General features: G+C 41.3%; 2 protein-coding genes across 2 annotated transcripts; both read left to right on the forward strand.

Annotated features, from left to right (window-relative positions):
• Window positions 1-1175: 1175 nt before the first annotated feature.
• Window positions 1176-10712, forward strand: lrp10 (low density lipoprotein receptor-related protein 10). Its single transcript, XM_083937543.1, has 10 exons — window positions 1176-1221; window positions 3204-3361; window positions 3525-3557; window positions 3825-3969; window positions 4666-4859; window positions 5010-5569; window positions 5671-6107; window positions 6926-7120; window positions 7610-7739; window positions 8786-10712. The coding sequence occupies exons 2-10, from the start codon at window positions 3313-3315 to the stop codon at window positions 9437-9439; spliced, it is 2397 nt and encodes a 798-aa protein (XP_083793669.1). The 5' UTR covers window positions 1176-1221; window positions 3204-3312; the 3' UTR covers window positions 9440-10712.
• A 1302-nt stretch (window positions 10713-12014) lies between these two features.
• Window positions 12015-18761, forward strand: cirop (ciliated left-right organizer metallopeptidase; the record flags this gene model as incomplete). Its single annotated transcript, XM_083936904.1, has 14 exons — window positions 12015-12399; window positions 12522-12615; window positions 13728-13779; window positions 13862-14011; window positions 14696-14821; window positions 14898-14982; window positions 15938-16083; window positions 16174-16357; window positions 16783-16852; window positions 16934-17030; window positions 17315-17422; window positions 17528-17659; window positions 18387-18496; window positions 18581-18761. The coding sequence occupies 14 exons, from the start codon at window positions 12015-12017 to the stop codon at window positions 18759-18761; spliced, it is 1920 nt and encodes a 639-aa protein (XP_083793030.1).
• Window positions 18762-19109: the final 348 nt, after the last annotated feature.

The following is a 19109-nucleotide window of genomic DNA, read 5'->3' on the forward strand; positions in this document are numbered from 1 at the left end:
ATAGGCCTAATGTGTCCTAAACATGGAGATGTATTTCCTCCAATGCTGAAATGTGATGAAGTAGAAGTATAAAATGAAAATACTGTACTTAAAAATCAATAAGCACAACACTTAAGTAAAGTCTTTTTAAGGCAGGATCCTGGAGATCCCGACCACATCTTTGTAAGTTAAAACTGTATATTTTTACAAACCGACAGTGACACCTTGTGTTGAGTAATAAACATTTCACACTTATTCCTTTCAGACATTAGCTGCCCTATAGGAGCATACACACACACACACACACACACACACACACACACACACACACACACACACACACACACACACACACACACACACACACACACACACACACATATATATATGTATATATTACTGTCTCTACATATGCAATGTGGTTGTGGTAGATGGTGTCCTGCCTTCCTCTACACTAGAGAAGTTGACCTATATAGTCATGGACATTAAATAAATTCGGAGAAATATGGGACACTTTTATGCAATTCCTAGAGAGTGATCAATAGAATAGAAATAAGGTTGTTTTTTTAATGTGCTATATAGATCAATTTAGAGTTGAGTTAATAATTAATAAAAATAAAATAGAATTAAATCATTATAATATTAAATATTAAAAAAATCATTTTAATTATAGGACAGTCTGCCCCCCCCCCCCATCTATCTCTATATAGTTATACATATTTATATTATGTTTTTCTAATATTTGTTGTTTGTATATCTGGAGTTCTGTAATGGAAATAATTCCCCCCCAAGGATTATTAATGTATGTATTCTGATTCTGAGTGTTGATGTTGTTGTTTGTTTTTCTAACTTAAATGTCCTTTTTTAATATGTATTTATTTTATTTATTTGTATTTAATTCAATTGATTGTTATTTATTGATTTACTAATTTTACCCTGAATGGTGGATATTAGGGTTGTTGTTGTTGTTGTGTAAATGTAATTGTTGTTGTGTAAATGTAATGCAATAACAGTATGTTCTTTCAATCACTAAAATCAATAAATATAATATATAAAAAAGAGAAAAGAACAATATTGTAACATGGACAGATTCAGTGTAGAAGGCGTTTAATGTGAATAAAAATGTAAAGTTTTATGAATGAAAAAACAAAAACAAACCGCTAAGCCCCGCCCCCTCCTGTCAGGAGCTGAAATATACGGAAGTGGATCAGAACTTGTCAACAAGAAAGGCCGACTGACATGGTAACGGCTCTCTCCTTTTATATCATTTTATCATGTTTGCAGCGCTTCTGACCTAAATGTTGTGATTTAGTTGTGTTCCTAAACCCTCCGCGTCGTACTCGGATACATTTTGTTGAGGTGTCGCCGCCCAGAAAAATAGAAAAAGCGTTTAAACGAAGACAGAAGTGACGGTGTTAGCCGTTAGCAGTTAGCCGTTAGCTCGAGAGGAAGCTAACTGTTAAAGCTCTCGTGACTGAGGACCACGAGCACCTTCAAACCGAAACCGTCCCGGGACAAAAACTAAAACTTGTAGGTAACTAAATCAGGTCATTGATTCCCAAGTGTTCCACATGCTAACTTGTTTTTACTTTGTTTGAAAATAATAATAATAGAAAAGACTTTGAATCTATTTGTGTCGCGAGGATTTTTGTCTCGGAAATGGCTCCTGACGTCATTGTTGAGAAGCTTAAGGGAAGGAAGTTTGTGTGTGTGTGTGTGTGTGTGTGTGTGTGTGTGTGTGTGTGTGTGTGTGTGTGTGTGTGTGTGTGTGTGTGTGTGTGTGTGTGTGTGTGTGTGTGTGTGTGTGTGTGTGTGTGTGTGTGTGTGTGTGTGTGTGTGTACCGTTGAAGATCAAAATAACTTGAGGCCTTGTTAACAATGCGCATCTATTGTTTGTTTTCCTACACGGGTATACAACAGCAATGGTTTGTTTATGAGTCTTTTTGTAACCATGCTCACTTTTTTTGGTGTCAAAGCCAATTCAATCAAATTTTCTTCATAGTGCCAAATCATAACAAAAGTTATGTCAAGACGCTTATATTGCCATACAAAGCCTAAGTCCAGTAACTACGCTAAACAATAAAGTAAAAAATGACTTTAAAGTTTGTTTATTGTCTGAATAAATGAATATTTGACACACTGATGATGGATTATGGTTTACTAGTTTGCCATTTAATAATTATTATCCAACTCAATCCTAACCTTCATTCTTTCGGGCCCAAAATTGTGCAAAAATCATGTTATTAGTGATTTTGTAGTCACTGTACTTAGGCTTTGTAGGGCAGAACAGATAGATATAAAGAAGGTCTAGACAACACTATGATTTATTTATGATCTACAGAGACCCAACAATTCCTCCATTAGCAGCCACAAGTCACACTATCTCTAATAATAATAATAATAATGATAATAATAATAATAATAATAATAATAATAATAGTAGTAGTAGTAGTAGTAGTAGTAAGTATATCTATTTACAGTATTTATCCAGCATTCTTGTGCACACTGTGGCAACAAAACCTACCTTTAACAGGCAGAGACATCTAACGGCCATAGGTCTTGACCGGTTAGGGGGATGAGACAGAGACACAGACGAACACACAAAGACAGACAGCCCTTGAGTGAAATACCTCCATTTTTGGCTCCATCAATCACATTTATATTTATCGATCTTATAAATTATTGAAACCAAGCGCCACACAAATGGGACGTTTACAAAACCATTTAGTAGTCAAGGTAATTTATTTAAATAATAAATACTGATATTGTTCGCTTAAAAGTTGTATAGTTCTTACACTGAGGTCTTATAATTGAAATTAGCAGTTGCAAACTAACAGTTATTACCATTACCAGTTAATCTGATGATTATTTTACATTTGTTGGATCTACAAAATTTTAAAAAAACAACTGCTTGAGTTTATTCTTAAACTTATCAGACCAATGGTTCAAAACCCAAATATATTAAGCCCACTTCATAGGAGGCTAAGAAACCAGCGAATTTGTATGCATTTGATTTAAAGCATTATTTATTTTCGTAATAGTTGACAATGGGCTTCCGAGTGATCGATCAAACAGCTTCATGTTTTATCCTTAACCCTACTGATCAAAGTTTTCATGTGTCTTACTTGTGGTCAGCGTAGTAGAGTAATAACATTATGAAGCTGAAAGGTTGACAAACATATTTAACACACCTGTCATTCATCTTCTCTCTTTTCACGTTACAGATGAAGTCTTCCTGAACAAAATGGCGCTTCTCTGACCCTTTTTTTTAGCCCTTTAAAGTCTTCGGGTTTTATATAATTTCCAACATTTGAGAGGAGAAGCACTACCACAATGACCTTCACTTACAACCTCTGTGCCCTCCTAGTTTTCACCATAACAGGTGAGTGAATGTGTTTCACTGTGTATCTATCCAAGGTGCCTACTTAAAATGTTTATCAGTCAAAGGTCGTGTTTGCATTTCTTCAATCATGCAATGTTTGTGATCTGTGGTGATAAAACACCTGCCTGACTCATTCTGTTCCTGTTCTCTTTTTAATCTGCAGCATGCAGCCGTTTTGAGCCGGCCCTCTGCTCTGGTAAGGAGAAAAACTAGTCAGCACTTTATCTTGTGTTGTGGTTGTCGTAGAAAAGGTTTTTCAATGTCACATTCTGGTTACGCGTATTTCTCCAACCTAATGAGCAGATCATATTTAACAGTACTTTATTTCCTGTATGGTTGTAGTGCCGCACCTCTTTTACAAATTTCAACTGCAGTGTGATAACATACAGTAACGCATCAAGCTTCAGAAAGAGGAACTGTTTTGGCTGTTAACCGTTGCTCCCTTTGTCTCACTGTCGCTCAGCCCGCTGTGGGCATTCCCTCCAAGTCTTAGACAGTAAAGTGGGAGAGATCCAGAGTTCTGCCTACCACAGCTGGTCCTACCGCTTCGGCTTTACCTATGACTGCTGGATCATCAAGGGTGCAGAAGGAGAACCTATTGTTCTGAGGTAAACGCACTGAATTGCACTGGATTTTATGTAAATATTACAATGATATGTGCTGTGCAAAGCATTGATGTCTTTACTGTGGATTGGGGGCCCTGATCTTGCCCGATCATCTGTGGTCAGGATATAATGGCCTAGAAGTAGGCAGTATGGATAAAGTCAAACTGTTTATGCATAAACTAATTAGATAGGAAGGTCTGTTTAAGGCTAATCCAACAAATTCTAATAGAGAAACCTGATTACATTATCAGAATCAGAATCAGGTTCATTGCTAAGTATGTTGGACATACAGAGAATTTGACTCCGGCTTATGCTTTTCTCACAGTTTCCAAACATTTAACAGGACAAACCTAAACATAACAATAACAATAACATTTACATAACAATAACATAACAATAACAGAACAACACAGAACAATAATTTAAGATAAAAAATAGAGGTAATATTAAAAATAGGTTATCAAGTAAATATGAGAAATTTAAAATAGAAAGATAAAATAATTGTGCAAAGTAAAGTGACCAGGCTGTTATAAATATCTTTGTTATTATTGCCATAAAGCCGCCTTGCTTAAAGATTTGCAGCATTGCCCATAATGTCCTCATGCACTCAGAGATATTAAACTTAAACTAAACATACTTTTGTTTTTTAATGTAGTTGAGCTTGTGTGTTTACTGATTTTGCTCTCAATTCTTCCTCAGCTTTTCCCAGTTTTCAGCACGGTGTAGGAAAGAATGGGTGTCTATAAAATCATCAGCTGGCGATGAGCCGGTTGTCCTTTGTGGCTCCAAGTTGCCGCAACCAATGGAGTTTCCAGGAGGAAATATTACAGTGATGCACCACTTCCTCCCGCATCAGTTCCCTGTTTCGTCTTTTCTGTTGAACTACGCCAGGGGTATTTTTTTCTCTTTAATATGTTTTGTTTAAATATTTGTAAACCTTTTCAAGGAAAAAAATCAAAGTGCAAGTTCCTGCTCTTCTTGTCAAAATCTAATCTTAATTCTCTCTTTATATATGTTATCCCCTTCTGTTTCTGCACATCCAGACTCTGGTGAATGCCCGGAAACATCCTTTGAGTGCCTGGGGGGCCGCTGCCTTCCTCTCTCTTGGCGCTGTAATGGCCAGGTGGAGTGTCTTGGGGAAGGTCCTGGCCTCGGCACCGATGAGCAGGCCTGCAATGAGGAAACAGACACCCCAGAACCCACAAAGTATGACAGCACACAGGCAGCAGAGGCTGACGCAGACAAGAACCACGATAGGGACTCTGAGGGACATTATGTTGCAGATTCTGAGTCTGATCTGTGGGCGCTGCTGAAGGAGAGAGAGGAGGATGAGGACATGGTGGATCAAGAGCAGCCGCAGACTAACAGGCAGCTCGCTGTGACACCTATTCCCATTGAGTGGCCCTGCGGAGGGCTCCTCCAGAACTTCTACGGGACCTTCTCCCCTCCTGCCATGCGGGGGCCCGCGCTGTTCTGTGTCTGGACTCTGGACCCTCAGGACTCGAGACCACTGAGGCTGGACCTGCAGCAGCTGGTACTGGGACCTGGGGATAGACTCACTGTGTACAACAGAGAGCAAGGAAAAGGAGACATTATTAAAATTGTGAGTTTCTTTAACAAGGAAATGTAGCCGAACCTTTATTACATAATCACTCATTTTTTAAAAGAGCTTTTTCATGAAGTTCCCTTCCTGCTTCTTGACAGATCACCAGCGCCTCCAACTACAAATCAATCCAGGTTGAATCACACACCGGCCTGCTGTCGATGACGTATGAGACTCTTCCTGGCTCAGAGGGGAGCGGCTTCAACGCCACATTCCACGTCGGGACCTACTGCCCCCCTTGGGAGGGCCGCTGCGGTGGAGCAGGTGGAGGTTGCTTTACACAGGAGCAACGCTGCGACGGGAAATGGGACTGCCCCGAGACTGGGAAGGACGAGGAGGGCTGCAGGGGCTGCAGTCCAAACCAGTTTGCCTGCGGAGTGGCGGGGCAGAGAGCAGTGGCATCCAGTCACTTCGCTGGCAGACCGGTGTGCTACCCAGTCACAGAGAGATGCAACTACCAGCTGTACTGTGCTGATGGCAGCGACGAGAGGGACTGCACAGTCTGTCAACCAGGAACCTTTCATTGTGACAGTGACAGGTTAGTGTGTGAGAGAGAGAAAGACTGATAATCTAGGACAATTGTCTTTCTTTTGTTCTTTTATGGGAATAAAAGTTGAGCTCCATTAAGTGGCTGTTCAGCTCTTATTGCTGGTTTTTAATATAGATTTATTTGTCAAATGAGCTCAAACGGGTTGTGTCTTCCTTGTGGTCATGTTGGTTAAGAATCAGTATCCGGGTGTGTCTTGGTAATAAAGCAAGTGTGTGCCTCAGGGTGTGTGCAGGAAATCCTCAATGAACATCTGATTCTGAAGTCTAAAGTCTTTACAGTAGAAATGTACATTATCTTGTAAAGATGCACCGATTTGAAATTTCCTCGGCTTTCTAAGAACTATAATTAGCAGCACACATAAAAAACATTGACTGTTAAATAACTTAGAGATTTTCTTCAGAACTGCACCAGATTACTGGACCTTCTCTCACTGTGCAAATACATAGACCTATAGACAGTCCATCGTTATTTATCTATGTAAAACTAAAACACAAAAAGCAGAACTTAAGACATAATATAAACCACTAAAGACACCACTACAGCTTAAGATCATTATAAGGCAATGTTTGAATAAAACCCATGGTTAAGGCTTTGATTTGTATAACCTATTTATTCAACTCTTAGTTTAGCTTATAAAATGATTCATTACAATAACTGATCATGTGCCATAGGGCTGGTTTACATTCCTATGGTGTTAGTTTAATGCTTCTTGGCGCCTCGGGAAGTGATTTCATGTGAAACTGAATCTCTCACTCGAGTTATTTCTGTAACTCTAACACACAAACGGCCCATTGTCCCGTCTGCAGGTGTGTCTTTGAGAGCTGGCGCTGTGACGGCCAGGTGGACTGTAAGGACGCGACAGACGAGCTCAACTGCCCCGTCATCCTGCCCCGCAAAGTCATCACCGCGGCAACAGTGGGCAGCCTAGTCTGTGGGCTTCTGCTGGTTATCGCCATGGGCTGCACCTGTAAACTGTACTCGCTCAGGACCAGAGAGTATAGGTAACTCTTTGTGCACTGCATTTGCTCTGTGATGCAGCGTAGTAGGGATTTCTTGGGACTTAGAGTGATAGCGATGTGTTAATTATCTGAGATGAGTCACAAGTTTGTTTTTCTTACTACTAGCTTCAGGTGTTGCCAGCGTTGCCTGAATGTGTCACAAAACAACCAATACACTCAAAAAACAAGAACGACTTGTTGTAAATAGTTCTATTCCCACGCGCAATTCCTCTCAGCCAGAGTTGTCATGTCATGTCATGTGTACTCTTCTAGAAACTTAACTTTTTACAGCATCTTTATGAAGTGAAAACTAACAAAAACAAGCGTGGTGTAAGATATGCCTGATAATGGTATCTATAAAAGATATTTGACTATATTCTGTAAATGCATCTGTCAAGTGCTGCAAAACAAAAACCAAAATGTGCTGACAGTCGAAAGCAAAGTGGCTCTGTGTGTTTGTGAATGCATCTTAATGGTCGTGTTTTCTGGCAGCTTGTTTGCACCGATCAGCCGCCAGGAAGCGGAGCTGATCCAGCAGCAGGCTCCTCCCTCCTACGGTCAGCTGATTGCACAGGGCATCATCCCCCCAGTGGAGGACTTCCCCACAGAAAACCCTAATGAGGTGAGAGAAAAGAGCACCACGAGAAGTAGAAATTGTCTGCAGGCATGCACAGTGTTGAAATATTTTCTTATATGTTTACTGGTTGCTTTACCGCACCATTGTGACGGAAAAAGAGCTGAGCCGAAAGGCAAAGCTCTCTATCTATCAGTCAATCTTCGTTCCTACACTCACCTTTGGTCATGAAAGCTGGATCATGACCGAAAGAACGGGGGTACAAGCGGCCGAAATGGGTTTTCTCAGGAGGGTGGCTGGAGTCTCCCTTAGAGAGAGGGTGAGAAGTTCAGCATCCGTGAGGAACTCGGAGTAGAGCCGCTGCTCCTTTGCGTTGAAAGGAGCCAGTTGAGGTGGTTCGGGCATCTAGTAAGGATGAACCCTGGGCGCCTCCCTAGGGAGTTGTTGAAGATGAGATGATTTACTGGTATCTGATAATAAATCATTCATTCAGTCATTTCAGTGGATTCTTTTAGAGCTCCTGACTTCATCTAGACCAGAGCAACCTGTCAAGCGCTACATCTTGCAATATTTTGGGCGTTTTTTTGTTTACATAGTTCTAAGAAACTATTTCCAGGCTCTGATACCATTTGTCTTTTTCGGTCACGTGACAGTACCATGAAATCCTACTGCAGCGAGAGTCAATTGCTTAACTTGAAAATCACTCCACCAGAGTAGAAAAGGACCATGACAAGTAATTTTAAAGTTTGAAAGAGAAGTGTGAGTATGAAACTCATAGACTGAACATTTATCTGTTACTTTAAGTCACATGCTTCACTTTAGTAGCTGTATTAATCCCCCAGCAGGCTGTTGGCTGAAGTAAGAGGAGTGTTAAAGTAGTGCTAATGTGCTGTTACCATGCAGGTTCACACTGAGGTGCTTTATTATTAGTTGGTGAGGACAGCTGAGGTCGTGGAGGGATTAACTGTATAAAACAAAACCCACTCTGTCTGATAGGATTTCACCCAGCTACCTTCTTGTTCTCTAAACTTGGCTCTCAGTCTTGTGAATGAAACTCTGTTTTAACTCATTTCTCCATTCCTCCTCTGTGTCAGACCTCGTCTCTTTCTCTGAGGGGAATTCTCCAACTCCTCCGTCAAGACGCCGCCAACTCCCCGCACCGCAGACGCAGGCCCAGATTCATCCGCCGGGCTGTTCGCCGCATGAGGAGGTGGGGTCTGATACCCAGACCTCCCTCCAGGCCGAGTCAGGCATCAAGCTCCAGTCAGCAGCAGTCGGACGCCGCTCCCTCTGGACAGGAACCATCTCACTCAACCCCCACCAGCTCCTCGTCGGCCGTGGAGGCGGTCAACCAACCGGTGCCTCAGAAACTTGGCTTGTTGGCTCAGTCGGAGCAACAGCAGCAGCAGCAGCAGCAGCAGGAAGCACCGCCTCCTCTACTGCCTCTACTGGTTGCTTCCCCACCTCCACCCCCTTACGCTCCCCCAGCTCCGAGCCCGGTAACTCCCCACACTCCTCCTGTGGCTGTTCCCCCGAGCAGCCCCTCTCTGGCCTCCATCTTCCACACACTGGGCCTGAGCATCTCCCTCTTTAGAGCCTCGCCCTCTTCCTCCTCCTCCTCCACCAACTCCATGCCCCTCTCTGCCTCCCCCTCCTTCTCCTCCTCCTCCTCTTCAGACGACGAGGTGCTGCTCATCCCCCTGTCGGAAGACACCACTTCAGAGGATGACGTGCCCATGCTCACCTGAATGACCCCTCCCCCACACCTCTCCTTTATCTCCTTTTACTCACAACTGAAACCCAGTCTTTCCACCTTTGTTTGAACTTAAGCACAGGAGTGGCCCACGGCGAGACTCACCTGCACTGTGCAAGTCTGGTGCCTTTTTGAAATTGCTTTGAGTTGGATTTGTTGACATGTGGAATCAAGTATTTGACCATTTTTAATTTTTATTTTTTTAAAAGACCTCCTTGTGAAAGTTTTAGACGAAAAGCATGGTTGCCGTATGTTTGAGCATAAGCGTAGGTGAGTGTTGGACGTGCACTTACTTTATTCTAGGCTGCACATTGAAGGTAAACTTTTGCACAGAAGAATCTTCCCTATCCAGAAACTGAGGCAGACTACTGTCAGATTGAATGATTATAGCTTTAGTTAAACATGATGGAAAAATATTGTGTTTGTATGACTGCAACTGTGTGAATGCATTTGCATTTTTAGTCGTACATTGACAGTGGAGTATGTTTGTAGATGTGGATTGTCTCCGCATACTTCTGCCACTTGCATCCAGGCTCATGTTATATGACAGATAATTCTCAAAAGAAAAAAAAAAGAACAAAACAATCATTTCCCCTATTTAAGTGCCTTTTGAGGAGTTTCCTGTAGATGATTCCTGAGATACACACTGCACACAAAAACACACGGAGGCACATGTTTTCTCACATCTCAGCACGCATCGACACATCAATGGCTTTATAATAAAGTGGAAAAAAAATGCATGTACTCTGCAAGCTGGCAATAACCTTTTGGGACCCCTATTTTAGTGCACACTGATTGCAACATTACGTGTTTTGAGTGCACACACACACTCGTGTACCCTTCCCAAGTGAATGTACGTCATCCACAAAATGTGTCAAAAGACAATCTCTTCGGTGCCTGATTTTAGGATGAGTGTGCGTGTGTGTGTGTATGTGTGTGTGCACGGGAAGGTGAGGGGCCCTTGTGATGAAAGGGGCCCTGAGTTCACAAAATAACCTCAACTTGAATCTTCAATCCTTGAGGGGAATGGATTGCATTCTGTTATGTTTTGACACAACAAATGTGGTGTGCCATTTGTATTATTGTACATTTTATGGTGTTTTTATTTCAGCAAGTTACTTCTTTTCTCTCTCTTAAGTTGTTCTGTTTTGCTTTGTTGAATGTATTAGGTTAGACGCAAGTTTTAAATTTGCAATGTAATTGGATAAATAAGAGAGAAAGGGATTTTATGGTTTGTTAGGGTCAACTTCACTGTATATAAGTAAAAATGTGGCTGAGATTAAACGATTTGCACTTTTAGGTGTTGGGTATTGTGTTTTTATGTGTGTATTTGTGTGTTTTAAAGGGGTTGACGTGGGTGAAAACACACCTCAGGAACTGAGATGAGTCGTTGCATTGTGCTTTGTATTCAAAAGTGCTTTTAAGATTCACAGACTGCAGTGAGAGCTCTTCAGTGGTTGTTCTGGAAGAAAGACAGATCAGGCTGGTGTGCAGGATAAAAGGCGAGTGCAAAGGAAATGAAGCTTTTTTTGCCATTTGAGGATTGAATCTACATTGACTAAGGTAATTATAATCAATATTTTTGATTTAATCGATTAATGCTGCAGGAAAGTGACTGTTGGAGCTAAAATACTGCTCTATATTTAATAGATGCATGGTTCTATTTCCTCACAGACGAACCATTGAAAGTTTTAACACGCAGGCCAAAATGTTTTGGCACTTACATCAAATAAGCCTTTAAGACAGTTTCTTTTTCGTGTAACAGCTATTAACAGAGAAATCCTGGAGAGACGCTAACAGCCGGACGTGGCTAACACTGATTAGCTCGGGGCAGTACAGTGAAGGCATTAAACATCTTTTTTGACCACTAATACTGCTGAAAATAACCAACAACGTAGTTGGTGAACCCAGATTTTATTAAAAAGAGTGTTTTAAAGACTTACCAACTGGCCCCTGTACCAGCTCCTCTCATAGTTAAGTCCATTCAAGTCGATTATCAAAGTCAATCTAAAAGGAAGGGACTCTTCTCATGCTACTGCAGAGGTTTGGTGTTATTTTGAGCAGTATTAGTGGTTAAAAAAGACATTTAAATGCCTTCACCTTCCTCGAGTTAATCAGTGTCATCTCATCCGGCTTTTAGCGACGCTCCAGGATTACAAGAAAAACCTGTCTCGATGGCTTATTTGATGTATGTAAGTGCCGACAAAGACCATGGGATGATGACATAAGCCAGGGTCGTAGAAATACAGAGGTCATAAGTCCAGGTTCCCCCTGATGCTTTTACTTTATCATATTTCTGTACATTTTATTGCTGTGGAAAAGCTTTCTCCACACAACTAGAAATACAGTTCCTCCAGCTCCATTCACAGAAAGATGCCGTGACCTCATTGTCCTCAAGATTTGCTATCACCTCCTGAATATGTTACTTTGCAAAATAAAATACATTTATTATAAGTTGCTTTGCATGGATGCATCCTGCAGTTTAGCAAAGGTCCTCTTCTTCCAAAAAAAGTCTTAACAACTTACTCATCCTCCTCGCTGTGACCCTAAAATAGGTCACAGCTGTAATTATGGTTTTACCTCCATCCCAGAGACTCTGGGTGGGGATGTTGGTGGTGACGGTGGTGGTGGAGCAGCTTCCTGGAGCCCTGCAGAAGTGCATCTTTGACGAGGTTCAGGCCCAGGCCGGGGTGGTCCGGGCTGCAGACAGCCCACCCAACGAGCCCAGACTCAGAGTCTCTCAGGCCCAGAATCATCCATCACGGGGTGCGTCACCTTTGCATGGCCTGAGGAGAAGCCTGAGAAGGATAACCCCGCCCACTCCCGCCTCTCCACAGCCAATCAGGATCCGGACGTGGATTCCAACGGAGAGCAGCAGCCTATCAGAGGCTGAGACGGAGAGACTGGAGGCAGCGGTGGAGGAGGCTGTGAGGATGGTGTCTTCTTTACTGTCAGGTACACACACACACACACACACAAACACACACACACACACACACACACACACACACACACACACACACACACACACACACACACACTAAAATACTATTATGAACTGTTAACCTTTTCCGTAGTAATCAGAGCACCAGGTCCGTTGCTGCTCAGCAGAGACATCAACAAATACTGCAAGTTTCTGTGGAGGAATTCAAGTTCTGCCAACTACAACAGGTGTGTGTATACGGTTTGTTCATATGATCTGTTAAAATTATCACTTTAAACTGGTTTGTGTGTGTTTATTATTATTATTATTGTTGTTATCTTTATTTGACAGACTGATGGTCCAGATATAAAGACAAACACACAATTTACAGACAAAGATAAAATTTCTACATATGCAGATGTGTGCTAAAGGTTAAATACGTACTCTCTCATGGCCATTTTACCCCTACTTGTGACTGTCTCTGTACCTGCCTTGTTTCTTTCTTTTGTTTTGTTATTGTTATTTTATTATTCTTTATGCCACGTTCTATTACTGCTTCTGTTTACTGTCGTGATGTCTTTGCTTGTCCCGCCCTCACTGTCATTACCCCTTTCTTGATTTTGTTTTCATGTCTTTGTAAGCGTCTTAGGGTCATTGAAAAGCGCCATATAAATTAAATGTATTATTATTATTATTATAAAAATGTTTGTTCCAATATTTCCAAAGGCTGAAGGAATATCTTGTCTCACTTAGGGTCCGTCAATACCTTATTATACTATTCCTAGACTCAGTCAGCCTGCACAACCTTTTTTCCACCTATTTGTAATCATTGATAACACTGCATTGATTACGGAGCTGATTTGGCTGTTGAGGGTTAGGAGAGAATTCTAGGAGCGTCATTATATGTCACCTTTAGCTTGTCCACCTTCCCTTTATTATGGTTACACCCCAAATGTGTGCTGTGTAAAGTGGAGTGCAGAGCTCTAAAATATCATCAGTGCACAGATGACATTTGCATGCCAGTATATTTGACTGGGCATGCAAATTTATAGCACTAAAATAATATTTTAATTTTAAGTTTATCCAAAGAAATTGATTTTTTTTTTTTACATAAGACACAGGGTCACATCTTTCTCAGATTATAGAGAATTCTGTAAACGTCACTACAACTTTAAAATCATCCCAATTAGAGACTTTTTTTTTTCAGTCTTGCATCACCTTTAAAAACAAAGGTTAAAATGAACTGGTACAAGTATCAGCAGTAATATTTTTGCTTAAATACATTTAAATTATATAGATCCCACCTTTCCCTTTCCCTTTCTACTAAAGGAGAGACAGTTTTACAGTTTTCTTCCTTCAGGTGTGGGCGAGCCAACAACAACTACAGATCTGAGACCTGTCTGGACGTGAGGGTGAGTCTTATCTGAATGATCATCAACACATACAACACGCAACAGGATGTCAAGCAACGTCTTCCGTCCCCGTTCCCATCAGATCCCAGATGATCACCTGGCTGGGTGTGATATTTACACGGAGGCTGATTCACCTCGAGGCACCGAGCTCCGTCCTGACGGTGCCGGACTCCCCCACACCGACTTCCTGCTGTACCTCCACCCACAGGCCACCGACAAGTGCAGAGCAGAGGTGAAGACACTGAAAACAGTGACATCTGTGATATTTAAACATATGTGAGAAGTCGTTAGAAAGTGAATGGTTGATGGTGAAAATTTCAGTTAATAACAAAACGTTATTATGTAGCACCAAAAAAAACAAAGTGTGTTTTAATAAAATGCAGAGAAACAAAAAAAGGCAAAATAACAAGATGGCCGCTGACTGGCTTTGTGTTAATTTTATTTATTTTTATTTACCGGTATATTTATTTTAGATGTATTTATTATTATTTTGTCATTTTACCTCATCTTCATTTTTACTGCTTGTTCAAAGCATCCTATCATTTATCTCGCTGTGTTGTTGTGAATGTATGCCAGTGTATGGATTTGTAAGTGCTTTTGCCTTTGCAAAGCACTTTGTAAACGTTTGTTTCAAAGTTGCTAAATAAATACATTTATTATTATTATTATTAATATTATAAGACAAAACAGCAGCAGCAGACAGTGTATATATTTCCTGAGACATTTCCCAACATCAGATTATCACAACAGCAAATATTTGAACTTCCAGTCAGTGACGACAGATTTAAAGAGGAATACAACATTTGTATGTTAATAAAAATGGATCTGGATCTGGATCATATTTTTTAGGCTCAAGATCAAATGTCAAGTTTTAAAAGTGTTCACTGCAGTTCCTCATGTTCACTTCACCTCTCAGCCTAACGTGTTGGCGTACGCCGTCCACTGCCGGACGGACGCCCGGGGTCGACCTGTGGCCGGGGCGGCGGTCATCTGTAGGGACAGACTGACAGGAGACACATACAGCCACCAGGCTACTGTACAGGTAAGACGAATAATAGTAATAAAAATAATAACAATAATAATAATAATACTTATTGAATTGTGTGTTTTTTTCCCAGACTGTGATCCATGAGCTGTTTCATGCACTTGGTTTCTCTAAAGAGCTCTTCAGCACCTGGACTCACTGTTCCTCCAGTTCTCAAGGTTTTTAAACACATTTTGATATTTGTATGTTGCTGTATTGAACTTTAATACATTATGTGTTTGTACGTTATCATATTATAGTGTTTTATTGCCTTATTGGTTGTGTTGTTCTACATGTTTAGAGTGTGTAGTTTAGCCAAATGTAAAAGGGTGTGAAATGTGGGAGTTTTAAGAGATTAGTAGATAAACATAATCAACATTCACCTTTGGTCTAATTGCATGGTTGAGTTGTGTCTTTGAGAATACATAAAAACATAGGAGAGAAAACAAACAAACAAATGAAAACAAGTAACGATATAAAAATCGAAGTCAAGTGAGAAAAAGAGCAATATAAATTAGTGGTTGATAAATAATAACAATAGCCTAATAAACTATTTGAAACATAGTTGCAATGTGCTTTAAATGGGAAAAAATATTACAATAATTGAATTGAATTAAATAGAATTGTCTTTATTGTCATTGTACCAGTACAACGAAATTTACAGTACAATCCCTTAAAGTGCAGAAATATTTTAACATTAAAAGCGTCAAAAAGAAAAGGATAGACCTTTAAAAAGACACATTTAAAACGATGAGCTTACACACACACACATACACACACACACACACACACACACACACACACACACACACACACACACACACACACACACACACACAGTAGCAGCTGAAGGAGACAAAACAAAAAACAGTAGATTGCAGAGACCCTGAGCATCATGTACCATCGTACCATTTCAGCCCAACAATCAAATAAAACCAGGGAAATTAAAGTAGAAGAAAAGAAATACACAACAATTAAATAAGACCAAAACAAGAGTGTAATAAACACATGAAACAGTTAATGCACATGAGTCAAATCCTGTATAGTATGTTGAGGATGCATTCAGTCTACGCCACATTAAAGATCATAATCACTGGTTAGAAAATCTTCTAGTGTTTTTTGTGTGTTTTGCAGTTGGTGCTGGTTGTTCTCCTCGAGGCAAAGGGACTCACCCTGATGGATCGGGTCAGATGAGAATCTACACCCCGTCCGTCATCTCAGCCCTGCAGAAGCACCTGGCGTCCACTGACCCCGAGCTCGGGGGGCCGCTGGAGAACCTGGTACAGAGCAGCTCCAGCTCAACCCTTTTTTTCATTTTTCAGATTCATCACACGCTCTCTTTACATGCTTTTTACACTCTCTTTCGTCAGGATTTGCTTCCAGGCGGAGTGTCCTCTCACTGGGAGTCCCGTGTCCTGCAGGGCTCTATCATGGCGGCGGTGCTGGGGGACTCAACCACGGTGCGGATTGACCTGGTCACCTTGGCTGCGTTACAGGACACAGGCTGGTACACTGTCGACCTGAGCCGGGCACAGAGTCTAGTCTGGGGACACGGTGTGTGTGTGTGTGTGTGTGTGTGTGTGTGTGTGTGTGTGTGTGTGTGTGTGTGTGTGTGTGTGTGTGTGTGTGTGTGTGTGTGTGTGTGTGTGTGTGTGTGTGTGTGTGTGTGTGTGTGTGTGTGTGTGTGTGTGTGTGTGTGTGTGTGTGTGTGTGTGTGTGTGTGTGTGTGTGTGTGTGTGTGTGTGTGTGTGTGTGTGTGTGTGTGTGTGTGTGTGTGTGTGTGTGTGTGTGTGTGTGTGTGTGTGTGTGTGTGTGTGTGTGTGTGTGTGTGTGTGTGTGTGTGTGTGTGTGTGTGTGTGTGTGTGTGTGTGTGTGTGTGTGTGTGTGTGTGTGTGTGTGTGTGTGTGTGTGTGTGTGTGTGTGTGTGTGTGTGTTAATTAAATCAGCCTGATAAGATGTTTGTTTGTTTGTTTTTATAGGGGAAGGAGCCATGTTTGGTTCCCTGTCAACCTGTCAGAACAAGTCTTCAGCCTTCTTCTGCACCGGCAGGTAGATTCATAGTTACGTATTCTACAGAACAACTTATTGTCGTCCTTCCAGCACTAATGTTACACGATTCCCTCTTCTCAGTGGATTTGGGTGCCATCATCTCCACCTCCACAAGGGGGAGTGCCAGACTGATCCACACCTGGAGGGATGTCGAGTGTATAAACCCCTCAAGAGTGGAGTAAAGTTGATTTCTTCTCACGTAAAAAAACAATATCCACCAGATTATAAAATAAATAAATGTATTATTTACTCACTTTGCTTTGCCAGAAATCTTCTACTTAATCTCAAAATGTACAAAACTATGTAAATCCATCACATCTCTGCTCTGGACGTTCAAATTTTGTAGAACAGCGATAAGTTGTGATAATTATTATTTTTGTTGTGCTTTCAGTTCCAAATGGTGGCTTTTCATTGACACTGATGCTCCACACTCACCCTTGTTTCCCTCCTCTTGTTCTTCAGAGCGAATGTTGGAAAGAGCAAAATAGCAGGAAGTCAGCTGAAGAGCGCTGGAGCGGGGAGGTGTTTGGTTTCCACAGCCGCTGCTTCTTCTCCAACCTGACAAGAGAGGTGTGTGTTTGTGTGTTTGTGTGCATGCATGCGTGTCTGTGAATGCTGTTTCCTTTGTCTGACATTTGTTTCCTCTCTCTCTACATGTCGTTCTTTTAGAACCAGAGTCAGATTCTTTTATACAGCAGCTCCGTGGAGGGTCGTTGTTACAGACACAGGTGTACCAGACTGAACGGGTTCCAGATCCAGGTGTCTGGCGCTGAATGGGTGGACTGTCCTGCAGGGGGCACAATTCAGGTAACATGACACACTACTAACCACAGTTTAAGAAGAAGACGAAAATGAATACTCATATGGAACTACTACCACCAGATGTTAAAGGTCCTATATCGTTAAGTGAGGTTTCAATGTCTTTTTTTTAATTATAAAGCAGGTTGAGTTGCTGTTTAAATCCCGAAAGTATCAAAACCTTCAATCCACAGAGAAACACACAGCCCTTAGTCAGAAACTGTGCCTTTTGAACGAGCCGTCAGCACTTTTGTACAGTTGTGATGTCACAACTATGCTATATATATATAGATATAGGTATAAAGTGTTGCTACGGTGCTGTTACAGTCATTCCCCACCTGCAATGAGAGCCAAGCGTGCAGATTTTTCAGGAGTTGTTTTTTTTTAAAGAGACAGGCGCTAAACCGGAGCATTTCAGACAGGTATAAGAAATATATATATTATGTGTTTTTGAACATTAAAGCATGTAAACACTTTCTAGTAGAAACACAAACTACAACTTGGAAATCAACATGAAATGGGACCTTTAAAATGTGAGTGGACAACTGAATTAATACCTCATATTTAGAGAAAAGTCAATGTTCTTTAAAAAAAAAACCTCTTTCCTATATTAAACTTGATGTCACAGTAATACAGTGATGTTTAAAAATGCTAGATAAGCACAAAGAAAATCCCCATCTGTCATTTGAAGTGTAACCTCATAACCTGCTCTGTGTTTGCTGTTTTTAACCGTCAGATAAAAGGATACCAGGGTTTAGTTCACTGCCCTGACAAGAGGTTGTGTGTGTACACTGACATGAGTCCCCCTTCAGACGATTTCAGTACATTTCCCACTTCTATCACAAGGCAAGTACAACTTCAAGCAAGCACCCTCTTTAAATGTATTAACCTGCATCTCATACTTACCTTACTTTATTGCTTTTTGGTCAGTGAGACTTTAACTTCAGCCCAGAACGGGACCCGGTTGCCTCTCAGACCCCCTGCAGAGCTCACTGTCACCTCGGCGTTCGGCGTCGCTGCTGCTTTGTGTCTCTTGGCTGCAGCTGCGCTGTCGTTCAGGAAATATCGCCTCTGCAGAGTCAGGATCCGATCTGCCCCGGAGGATCTGTAGCAAACCTCTGAATGTAAACTTTAAGACGTGGATTTTGATGGCTTGTTTTCCTCTCATGATCACTTTACATGTTTACACTCTTTAATGTTCAAAAACACAATATTTTTCTCATCCTGTCTCGTTCTCTTTAAGAAAAAGACCAGTCTGCTCTGATTGGTCAATGTTTCCAGGTCTTCCACATCTGCGCTCTTGGTGTCTGAACTATTGAGGAATGATAGTAACGTCACTGTAGCAGCACTTTCTACCTATATAAAGTATATTTGTGACATCAGTGAACTGTAAAGAAGTCCTGACGGCTCGTTTAAAGGCAGTTTCTGAATACAGGCTGTGAATGTTTCTCTGTGGATT

Source organism: Echiichthys vipera, assembly GCF_963691815.1.
Source record: "Echiichthys vipera genome assembly, chromosome: 22".
In the NCBI taxonomy this organism is placed as follows: domain Eukaryota; kingdom Metazoa; phylum Chordata; class Actinopteri; order Perciformes; family Trachinidae; genus Echiichthys; species Echiichthys vipera.

Bases quoted from the DNA above. Each gene is read 5' to 3' on its own strand.
- lrp10 (XM_083937543.1), top strand. From the start codon at position 3,313: ATGACCTTCACTTACAACCTCTGTGCCCTCCTAGTTTTCACCATAACA. The intron at 3,362-3,524 runs GTGAGTGAATGT...TTTAATCTGCAG, and splicing joins CCTAGTTTTCACCATAACAG to CATGCAGCCGTTTTGAGCCG. The intron at 3,970-4,665 runs GTAAACGCACTG...ATTCTTCCTCAG, and splicing joins GGAGAACCTATTGTTCTGAG to CTTTTCCCAGTTTTCAGCAC.